The 12,152-nt window shown below is 41.7% G+C and overlaps 1 protein-coding gene across 2 annotated transcripts in view; it reads right to left on the reverse strand.

The window, feature by feature from the left end:
• Positions 1–12,152, reverse strand: part of LOC146380673 (vasoactive intestinal polypeptide receptor 2-like) — a 58,390-nt gene that overhangs the window by 27,761 nt on the left and 18,477 nt on the right. For both annotated transcript variants that reach the window (XM_084940116.1, XM_084940115.1), the window contains exons 3-4: positions 11,308–11,415; positions 10,071–10,174 (exon numbers count right to left, since the gene is read on the reverse strand). In XM_084940116.1, the coding sequence (XP_084796242.1) occupies positions 10,071–10,174; positions 11,308–11,415 (212 nt within the window). The remainder of the gene's footprint in view (positions 1–10,070; positions 10,175–11,307; positions 11,416–12,152) is intronic.

The raw sequence follows: 12,152 nt of genomic DNA on the forward strand, positions 1-12,152 counted from the left end.
TAAAATGTTTTTGAAATCTGAGGCACTTCCTATCATCAGTTTAGTTTGCAGAGTAAACTTTAGCAGACCTGCAGCAGGCATCTTTCCACAAAGCTGCATCCACACGCCTGTGCAGAATGTTGTTACTTTTTGCTGTATTTCCTCTGAAACAGCCCACATAAAACCACAGATTTAATGATCCTGATACTGCAAAATATGCTGATTGTTTTGTGGTAATTTGTCTTATTTTCCACTGTTCTTGTTGACAACTGGTTACAGAGAAAGAGCTAGAGGCCAGTGTCAGGCAAGTGGAAGCTGGCTGCTTAGAATCAACAGTTAAACTGTGTTTTATAATACTAAAAAGAAATATGAATGATTAGTTTTGCAGACAAACAGCTTTGATTTGAGCTACAGAGGGTATGTAGGTCTTTACTTATTCATGCTACACACAAAACTCCGGCTGAAAGCCTGCAGCATCAGAAATGGTGTTACAACTTCTACTTAAGACAATGTCTCCCCAAACTCGTCCACAGTGCTGTCAGGCTACAAAATAGTGATTTATCATTCTGAAGGTGAGTTATAAATAATTTACGCTACACATTTTAGCTCACAGGGGGCTCTTTTATCATTGCTTTTTAGTCTATTCTTCATAATGTTGGAAATGGTGACACCATTTAGACGAAAAGTGATTTGTACGTGCTGATTTCTAACATAAACCATGGGTTAGTTACCATGGAGATTTACCCAGGTAACAGCTGCATCACCTTTGTGGGTGGCTCGCTAAACCTCAAAGCCTGCTTAGCAGCACAGGCCTCTGGACAAAGAGTTTCCCCGTCTCCAACAAACCAACTAACAGCACACTGAAACTAGACTGAGTTCAGCTTTTTCCCAATCAAATCCGGTAAAAATTATTTATCTGCAACTGTTCTGTGGTTGGTTTGCTTCCTCTTGCAATGCAAGCATTTTAAAGTGGGTCAAATCAGCCCACGAACTCTCCCAACATCATCCACAGGCCGAGCATGTGCTGCGTGGGACGTGGCACATACATTTTTTGTGATCATGTCAATAGGAAAATTGTACTTAGTAGTCAGTATAATCTTTTAATGATATAAGTTTGCATGTAATCATTAGTGTTTAGAAGTATATAGTTGGTGGCATATTGAAAGAATGTCTCATCCTAGGGGGTCTGTGACTTTCCAGGGTGTTTTGGCGTCCACCCCCACATCCTGGGAGCATGGGAAGAGGTCGTACCTTGTCTTATTGTTTTACGGTAGGATTAACGTAGCTATATCTGTTTTAGTCTAAGTGCTTTTTGGTTTGATGAACTGCTGGACTTCGAGACCAGCAGGTTTAGGGAAGTCTTTATGGGGTCACACTCTGACCCCCCCCCCCCCCCCACACACACACACACACACACACACACACACACACACAAGCACCCACTGAAGTATAAATAAAGACCGGGGCAGTTTCTCAGCGCGAGCCTCAGTGCTGGAGGCTGCCCTTGCTAGCAAGAAGTTCTGTGTGTTTCTCTTCTCTGAGTCTTTACTGAAGAAGTGTTTTAGAGTATATTTCTTAACATTATTTGGTCCTTCGTAGCTGGAGCAGAAAATATCAGAACTGTTATCTGTGACTCTGTTCCAGGATCCAGCACTGATTCCTGACGCCGTGGGAAGCCAGCACCGAAGTCTGTCGACAGCCCTCTTAGATGAGGAGAGAGCCCCAGGATGTTAAATTCGGGTCTGGGCCGGTGCCTGGTCCACGGCGCTGGGATTCAGTCTGATGATCCGAACCGTCAGTGAGACGTCGGAGGGTGAGAAACACTATTTTGGTATATAAAACGGCCGCAAAGGTTTAAAGTAACGTGATAAATTAGGTTGGGTTCGCCGAAAGGAGCTGAATTAGACTTAGGTTTTAGAGGTAGCCGAAATTACTTCGTGACAAATTCAAATGAAAACACGTCAAGACAGAGAAATTAAAATAGGTTGGGTTCGCCGGAAGGAGCTGAATTAGACTTAGGTTTTAGAGGTAGCCGAAATTACTTCGTGACAAATTGTAAAAGCGCGCGAATGTCTATGTGTGTGTATGTGTCTGGAAGTAAGTTGATTTTACAGCACAATACGCTGCTGAACTACTTCTATTTTTGTTTTCTTTGCTGAGGCTCACGTACTGGTGACAAAGGAGAACGGTTGAGTTTCATCTCATAAAACTGATACCGCTTCACCGTTAGGGTGAAGTCGAAGGCCGTATCAGTAAACCACTCTGAAGTCAAGCGTGCCAGCGACGGCCCAGCAAAATCTTTGAAAATGGGGAATAAACAAGTAAAATTAACACCTGATGAGGAATGGTTAGAAAAACAACAAACAGGAGCAGGTAAAATAAGTGCAAATAGGTGGAGAAATCCACAAAAAGCAAAAAAAAAAAAAAACCCGCAGATTCTTTAGATTGCCCTGATCAACAACAGCCGGTGCTCCAGACCATTAATTTAACCAGTTGTTAATAGTAATCTGCATTAAGCTTAGGGTTGCTCAAATTCAGTATAATGACATATGAGATGAAGTAAAATAGGTAAATATTTAAACTAATGATGTGCATAGAGGCATTTGACCTGTTTGAAAGACTGTCGTCTTATTATGAGCCATGGTTGAGATATAGAGCACACCTGTGAAAACAACTAATATGTTGAACCCTGTATGAAACATCTAAAGGTACATGATGGAGAAGCTGAATTGAATATGAAAGTGCAAGTCTTTGCCACTGTGGGGCAAAGCACACAACCACTGTGTGAGGTTGCGTTGCGGTCTCTTCTGGGCTGATGAGCAAGCTACACATTATCAGATCGAGAGCTGCCTGAGAACTCTTCAAAGAGAGGGAAACGGAACTATGATAACTAGAGTGTGCAGCGTTTCCGTGAGCAGTTTTCCTGCATCTTGACTCATGTGTGTGGAGTGTTCATAGCATCAGCATCATGTTTCTGTTTATTTGTTTTGTTGGGTTGAAAAATAATTAAATAAACTTGTGATCATACATATGGATCACCATGGCACATATCATCAGCCATGTGATTTATTTATGCAGATGAAAAAGTGAGTGTGAATGTGTCTGACGTCACGGTGTCTTTGTGCGCTGTGTAAAAGTAATTGCCTCTGATTGTGAGAGTGGTGATTCTGCAGGTCACCAGCTATTGTAAAGAAAAAAAAAAGAGTGAAAAAGAGACAAAATTTACATTGTAGATGAAAAATAATCATAGGAAAAAGGTTTTGTGTTGATCAGCCAAGAATAACTACAATCTCATTTTCTGCTTTTAAGAAAGGAGAGTTCACAAAACAGGGAGAGAGATGTGTGTGGTTAAGCAGTGATGATAATAATGAAAATGTCTTAGTTTGTCACTTTCAGGTGAAAAGCAGACCTGAATCAATTTTCCACATGCAGCGGTCGGAAGAAAGTCATAGTTTAACATCATTGGAAACAGTCAGGCCAAGTTTCTGGCTGACTTATTTACAGCACCATGTGTCCCTCAACCTCACAAGCGAGCTCTCACTCCTCCCTGAAGACAAGGGATGCAGCTCCAAAGAGCAATAACATGGCAGATAAAGAGACAGCAGCAAAGTCCTGAGCAAAGAGTCCCAGCAAGCAGCAGCAGTGTGGACAAACAGCATCAGAGAAGAAGAGCAAACCCATCATCCTGCCTGATTGGATGAATGGCACTGTGTTTCCAACAAGCTGCAACTTCACTGTGCATGTGACAAGAACATTTGAGGAGAACTGAGGAGACTGTTGGAGTTTGACATTTGCCACCTTTGGAGTAAAATGGCAAGAAGAGAGAGTGGAACACAGGACGAAGCTGAAGGAGAACTGCCGGCTGTTGGACTGTTGAAGTGGGAGAGGACAACAGAGTGAGAGGACAACAGAGTGAGAGGAGTGGTGAGAACACATAGGAATTTTGTTATTTAATGTGGGAAATCAAAATTTGGGTTAGCAAACCAGGGGAAAACAAAACTGACTGCTTAAGTGGAAAATTGAGAAGGAGTCTGAAACACTGCAAAAAGAAACATACAAAATCACACACACAAGCAGAACATGCATTAACCCTACTAACACTTCCAAACACAACAGAGCTCATGAAGATTAGACAACATCTTAAGCATGTGAGTCTGTTTATCATCTTGTCCAAGTCACTTAGTGTGATGCAAAGACCAGTGGACTCATAGCACATTAGTTACAAAATGATTAAATAATAGCAGAGAAGTGTGTAGGAAAGGCAGCTTTAAGAACATGCTCTGCTGGATCTGCAGCTCCACAGACATGCATTAAACCTGCCTAATAATACAAACACACATGCAATGAAAATTAGCTTGTTATTTCTCATCAGTGTTAAAATAGTGTCGATTTAGCAGACACTTGTTATCAAATACCGAATTTATCCAATGCAAAAAATTGACTCTCTAGGTTACAGGACAACAGTTTTAACTTTCGTGGGAAAAAAGATTCTGGTTTGACCAACCAGTGATCAGACAATAAATTTAGTCGTTGATATAGTAAATTGGGAGATGCTTCCTGCTTGATTGATGCAGCACAAGTAATTTACTGTATGAGGGAAATTCTATTTTTGTGATAACATTTTGAACGTGCATTTCTGTTGTCCTGTCATCTTAGTGGGTTAATAGCAGATATGCAAATTAGTTGATTGTTCTTAGATTAAGGAAAGGTGACTGAATTCTAGCACGAGTGAATGGGATGTTTGTTGTGTGTTGAGTGGAGACTCTAAAACACTGAGTTTCCTGTTTTGATGTGCGAATGAATCCTGCACCCAGATACACAACTCTGAATACGTCAGAACAAACTTCTTTTGTGAAGTACATGACAACATGTCACACGTTTTATGATGACGGGAAAAAAGGAAAACTGAATAAAATAGATCTGTGGCCTAAATGAGTGAAAAGCACAGACCTGGGGATTAAACTCATAGCTATTAAGACATATTAGGATTATGTTGTGTGTTGTGCAGCTGATGGTTAGTTTGGAGTTAATCTAGCTGATGATTTTTCTTTTGTTGTGAAGTTGAGCCTGCCAATTAGTATGATGGTATGATAAACCATGCTAATGGTATGATTTACCCTCCTGAGATGAGGAGCTTGTGTCATGACTTAACAAGGCCTTTTTTATTTTGATACTTTCACAGTGCACTGAAAGTTTTGTTTGATAATCTCTGTTATTTTTCATTTTATTTTTATTTTTTGAACAGGCACTGATTTCTGTTTGTGAATTTCTTTTCTTTAAGCAGATCTGCATGTCGGGAATTAAAAGCGCTACACGTCGTCGAGAAAATTGTTGCAAGTGAGTTTCTCCACATTAAAATGGGCTCAAGAGAAAGCCACTTATTTGGGACAATTAGAAAATGAGAGTCCCGGCCTAAAAAGGATTCAGCGAGGTAATCCGATCTAAAAGTTTTTCTTTTTCTTTTGAAATGACGTCATTTTGCTGAAAGTGGAAACTAAATGCGACGATGGGTTCCACTATCAGCAAAGAAAGAAGGAGCAGAAAGATCACAGCAACATTTGAGGTTGCGTGATGGTTTTACCTTTTAAATGCCATTTTCTGTGTCTGTGCATCTACCAGGGGGTGTTATTCACTATCTTGTGTTGCTTACAGAGGTAACTGTGACAAAGTATGCATACGCCTGCGCAGCGCTAACATTTGCATTTTCTTTTCTACAGCATTACAGTTCTTCATGTGATTTATAAGAGGACTAGTTAATGTTTTTCTATTACAGGATTTCTGGGTTTATGTGTGAAGAAAACTGTGTTTACAGGTTATGAGTTGGTGATGCTGTTACACTGTGTTGTTGGGAAAATGTGAAGGTTACTTTGATGATGTGAATAACACTCTTTCCACAGCTATGGATGGCTAACTTTATGGTCTTTTTATAGCACCTCTGGAACCTGTCGACCTGCGTCTGACCACCATTTGACCACGGTCAATGTGTATTGCTAATGTTTGTTTTTCTAAGAATGCATGTAGAAGATTCAGCAGAAGCGGACAAGTGACATGAGAAAAACAAATAAGAGATGCAGTGTTTATGGAATAGTTTAATATGGTGCTCATTAGCTTGCCAATTTCCATGTCTGAGGCAAATTATGGAAATAATTGTAGTTTACTGATTTGAGAAAACCTGCACATGACACTTGTCTTGCTAGTGCTGAATACTTATTACTCTTATGATACAATTGTTTATAGGTGTGAAGTTTGATTTCACTTCCAGATCTTGCTTTCCAGGCCATGATGGTGTGTATGCAGGCTCCTGGTGGAGCCAGTTTTTAAGCAAATTTAATATGCAAAACACACTAACATCTTTTATTGCAGGATTATAGGTCCAGGGTGGTGCTGCTCCAGAGGAGGAGATGCCCTGATGTTGCCTGGGATGTGATCTAGCTAACCTTTTTCTTTAAGACAGGAATCTGGTTTTGATGAGTTGACTCATGGGAGTGTCCATGTGTCAAGAGGAGGGATCCAGGATTAACATGAAACAATGAATTAACATTAAATTTTGTTTTATATGATTTTTGCAGCGATTTGTGTGATTAACAGTTCATTCAACGGGTATTAAACCTATGCAAGCAGTGCATCCATGTTCAGATGAGGCTTTGATGGCCTATAAGTGAAGTTCACTGAACTAAAGAATGTGGTTTGATGATTGTTGACATGCTCTCCAAATAGAAGTTTTTCCTCCTAGCAAGGAAATACAGGTGCAGCAGTCAGAATACAGGTGCAGCAGTAATCTCCTGAGAAATCTTCAGAGGCCCAGTGAGAAGCGAGAACCATTCCAGGCATAGCTGACAGCCCAGGCAGTGTTTGAGGTCAAAGGTCGAGCTGGTTGGGGCCCATCATGAGATCAGACTTTGGAGCCACAGCAAGGACCATGAAGCTGCGTGGGAATGAGAGCTGTACCAAAGAGGCTTTCCAGAGGCCAACAGAGGAGATTGTGGACGACGGACGGGCACCTGAAGGATGAGGGGAGCGTGCCAAGCTCCATCGACAGCGCAGAGGGAGTCTAAGGATGTCATCATGATTCTGTGAAAGCACAGGTACTAGAAGCTATGGTGGTGATGACAGCAGTTTCCTATGAACATCACCTAATGCTGTGTCACTATACTGTGCATACGCTGGCACACTGAAGACTGCTGGGATCATAACGGCAGTAAGATAACTGGACCCAGCACCCTTTCCACAGAGGGGTTTTTCTGCAGAGGATGGACAGTAGAAGAGTCATAAGTATTCCTACCGCAGGATGAAGGCCTGAAGTGAGGTGATGGGGGTTGATAGAGGCCAATTCAAGTGCTTCTGACCACTTCAACTGCCTGCAAAATAGCGGAGAGACCCTCCTGGATACATCAGAGCCACTGCAAAAAGGTTGAGGTCCCAGGAAACCCCGGCACCCCCAAGACAGCACATTAGGGAAATCTCACACTTGGTTGTTTCAGTGGTGAGGGGGGAGTGCTGATTGAGCCCCCGTAGGGTAAGCTCGCACTTCAACCTCCAGCCTCTGATCAACTCTAGGGCAACCAAGTGCGAGGCGTAACGGACCTGTGTGCAACCAGGACCCTCTTGGTTACCTTGACTACGACGCTCACCCTTACAGGACCCCAGCTGACGCCAACAACAGCTGAACCAGGAGGCAGGCAGAAAAGATGGACACATGACAACTCTCACCTAAGAGACATGACAAGACCACATCCATCCGTGGATGAACAATGCCTGGTACCGTTATATTCACGACAGAACAAAAGCAGAATCGGCAAATACAGACTATTATGTCTGTTCCCATCTACCCAGCACGTCGACATACCCCACACTATATGCGTTCCTGGACCAACTCCCAGGGAAGAACTACTCTATGATATTAGCAGAGAGAGAGGGATTTTGCGTCCTTTTCAACAACACATGCTGCACTTACATACCGGACGATGTACACTCATTAAACATGACTAACGCCCTGAATGCTTTGAGACAGATCCAGCAGGCCCAAAATCAGGACTATGTAAGTGATACAAGTGACTGGTTTTTCTTGGCTTTACACTGGCTCCTGGTTACAGGTGCTAAAAGAACGACTCATCGGAGTTGGGATATTTTTACTTTTATTTTGTGTCTTTGTAACGTGTATATTGCCATGTCTAAAACTCATGATTAACCGCATAATATTTTCCACTGTTGCTGCATACATAGCCATGACAAGTGATGATGATAATGACCCCGACCTGTTGGAACATGAAGACTTTGTGTGATTAATGATGATGTGACAGAAAATGTACAACAAGATGTTACATACTGATATCTCATTTAAATTTTTACTGACAACAGGAGGGAATGTTAATAGGAAAATTGTACTTAGTAGTCAGTATAATCTTTTAATGATATAAGTTTGCATGTAATCATTAGTGTTTAGAAGTATATAGTTGGTGGCATATTGAAAGAATGTCTCATCCTAGGGGGTCTGTGACTTTCCAGGGTGTTTTGGCGTCCACCCCCACATCCTGGGAGCATGGGAAGAGGTCGTACCTTGTCTTATTGTTTTACGGTAGGATTAACGTAGCTATATCTGTTTTAGTCTAAGTGCTTTTTGGTTTGATGAACTGCTGGACTTCGAGACCAGCAGGTTTAGGGAAGTCTTTATGGGGTCACACTCTGACCCCCCCCCCACACACACACACACACACACACACACACACACACACACACACACACACACACACACACACACACACACACACACACACACACAAGCACCCACTGAAGTATAAATAAAGACCGGGGCAGTTTCTCAGCGCGAGCCTCAGTGCTGGAGGCTGCCCTTGCTAGCAAGAAGTTCTGTGTGTTTCTCTTCTCTGAGTCTTTACTGAAGAAGTGTTTTAGAGTATATTTCTTAACAGATCAGAACCCAAACGGAAATCACGCTGGTGCTAAAACCTGTACACAGCAGTTTCACTTGCACTGTGTCCTCAAACAAATTGACGTCAAAGGATTCCAACTAGACTTTAAACTCTTATGATTAAAGCTACATTCAGCTGCTCCCTTATTTGAAAGAGGTCAGCCCGACAGAGAGCTTAGCATGTTTGATTTGGCAGATTTTTACAGTGACCTTCCTGATGCAACCCCAGAAGCATTTGGGTCTCCTCCCAGAATCAATCAGGACCTTTTGCTTGTCAGATGAACACGTGAACGGCTACAGTAAAGAGCCAGAATCTACATTTATCAGAACAACTTCAACAACTGATTTTTATTTGTTTTTTATCCTTATGCTTCCTTTGTTTCCTAATTATGTCCTATAAAAACACTGATGAACACACACATTAACCTTTTTGGTTATAATTTGATATCATTTTGAGGGGAAAATTTAAAAAAGGATGAAAAAGAATAAAAAAATAGTTTTATTCCCTCAAATTATTAAGTGTATGCACGTCTAGTTGATACATAAAAGCTATACATGGAGGTAAATACATCGTAAATCAACAGCTGTGGTGTATCAATGATATTTGATCCATGAGTGATTTAATATTTTCATGTTTTCTTTATAGTTAGCATGTTTTTAACCATCCAAGCAGTTTCAAATTAACCACCTTGCAACCGCTCTGACTAATCTTCTACCTCATCTGAGAATCCAAGAACCCTGATAAACCAATACTGACAATTTTGCATTAACAGCGACGGGTCCAAGGCCTTCAGCTTCATTAGACAACAGACCTGAGAGTTTCAGCCGCTACAAAGTAGATATGAAAACCAAACACACAACTTTGATCAGGCTTCAAACACACACCAGTTTCTACACTGTAAAGACAAAAAAAACAGTCCTTCTTATATATTATGTTATGTTATCATGTAAAGGCTCTAATTGCTAGAGAAAGACATTAACTGAGATTGGACTGAGAGAGGATGAGAAAACTGAATGAATTCACCAGCTAAAAAGGTTCAGGCCGGAAAAGGATTAAAAGAGTTGTTCACAAGCAGCATAACTCCAATCACAGTGGTGCTTCATATAACTCATAACTGCGCTCACAGGCGCACAAACTTAAACACACCACAGACGTCAAACTTGCCCTTTTGGTTGTCTCTGGGGTCTCTAAGGTGCTCGTGCAGGTGATGATGTAGTCGGGATAGACGGTGGACCAGCCACTCTCTGTACAGTTCCTGCTGAGGTTGCCTGAAAGAAAACCGACTGGTTTTAGAGCCTGAGATTTGGATAACTGGAATAACAATTATATAACACCAGTGTAGTCAGATTCACAGCAGCAGTTGCCTGGACAGACAAAAACAAAGTGGACATGTTTGTTCCTAACCAGAGCGCCACATTTGGAGAAAACCAAACACAACTGTCAGCATGGTGGTGGAGGGCTCATGATTTGGGCTTGTTTTGAAGCCACAGGACCTGGACACTCAAAGAATCAGCATAATGATGACACATGTCTGTTTTTACCCTCTCAAACAGCTCTCATCAGAGGCAGGCACATTCGTAGGCCTCAGTGATGACTTTTGATACTGAGCAGCTACTGTTCTCATCTGTGGTGCTGATTGTGGTGCTCATCTATTAATGCTGTGTGTTTCTGCAGGGGCAGCGAGAGGAGGATAAACCAGCCGCTCACTGATGCTACTGAGGGAAATCACAGAGGGTCGGACAAATGGCGTCAGCCGCTGTGCAAATGATCACAAACATTAACAGAAGCAGCTCAAGAAGCACTGGATGGAGACGATAAAAGAGCCACAAGTCAAAGTGAGAAATGGCAGAAAGTTAAAAAAGAAAGAGGTCACAGAAGTTCTGTTATATTGAAAATACGACAAGTATTAAAGAATTTCAATGGTAGTAAAAGCAAACATCTTTTCACTTAAGCTTACTTAATCACTCCTTCTTCTTAGTGTTGAGACTGGTGGCATTTGAGTGAATCCACTGGATACTTAAAAATGATTATTTTTCTGTATCAGAGTTCAACAAGATGAAGATTTCAAAGTTTTTGAGCACACAAAAACTAAATTATAATAAATAATAAAATGTTGAGTATGCCACAGTTTTTAAACAGTCCATAAACTGCTGCACAGTGATGAGTCCTCAGACTTTGTGTGGCGGGGTCATACTAAGTGTCAGCTGTCTTAAAATGTTTTACATGTCGGGGGAAGTTGAAGCTTCCTTTAACTGAAATTCTGTATAATTTCCAGATCACACTTTTTGTTTTTTTACCAAGTCAAGTGTGTGTGTGTGTGTGTGTGTGTGTGTGTGTGTGTGTGTTAACAAAGATGATTGAAGGGCAGCAGGAGGAAGTGTGTCTCTGAGAAGAAGCTCACCGTTCTTGTGAAAAAGCAGCAGGAAGGGGGTGGGACAGTGTAAGGTCAGCACATCGCCGACCGCGGCGCTCGGCCAACATGAAACGTTATCCCACTCGCCGTGACATCCTGGACAGACATATACAGAGATACACACACACACACAGACATTAGAAGTGTGAACTTGCCTGCACAGAACTTCCTGTTTAGCTAAGCGACTTGTGTGGAGCTTCTGTGCGAGCTGCTGATTGAACGTGGACAATAAATCCAGCCCACATGAAAGCAGCCTGTGAGGTTTGGACATTTAGCTTTACTGCTCAGCCAGGAGGGACTACAAAGACATTCACGTAACACTCTGAAGGCCTCTTAATAATTAAGTTAAAAATAAATGTAGCCTGATGAGGCCTAAGAGTAACTAATGCTGGTACTGTCCTTTAACATCAAACACACATGTGTATCTATAGACCAGCGTGAGAAAAAGCTGACAGTCTGAAAGCTGAGACCACACAGATTAAACACATTTTATTATCTCTGTGCTCAAACATTCACACACATGACCGTTCACAAACAACAGAACAGCCTCTGTATGTCTGTGCGTCAGTCTTTGGTTACTCGTGTTGTGGTTTCACACAGAAATCATCCTAATATAAGTCGTGAACATCTGGAGACTCTACTGATGCCGATTGTGTGCAGCAGTCCTTCAGGCCTTTTATTCTCTGAGCCTTTTATTCTTGCTGAAAAACAAGAGGTTAAAAAACAAAGCTGCTTCGTCAGTCAGCTCAAGCATCACACAGAGGTCTGTGTGAGCATCACAGCAGGCATATCCATGGTGTCACTTTGTACGTTACCATCACTTTTGACGCGTA

This window comes from Perissodus microlepis, chromosome 9, assembly GCF_051167445.1.
Source record: "Perissodus microlepis isolate ML-2025 ecotype Zambia chromosome 9, ASM5116744v1, whole genome shotgun sequence".
Classification (NCBI taxonomy): domain Eukaryota; kingdom Metazoa; phylum Chordata; class Actinopteri; order Cichliformes; family Cichlidae; genus Perissodus; species Perissodus microlepis.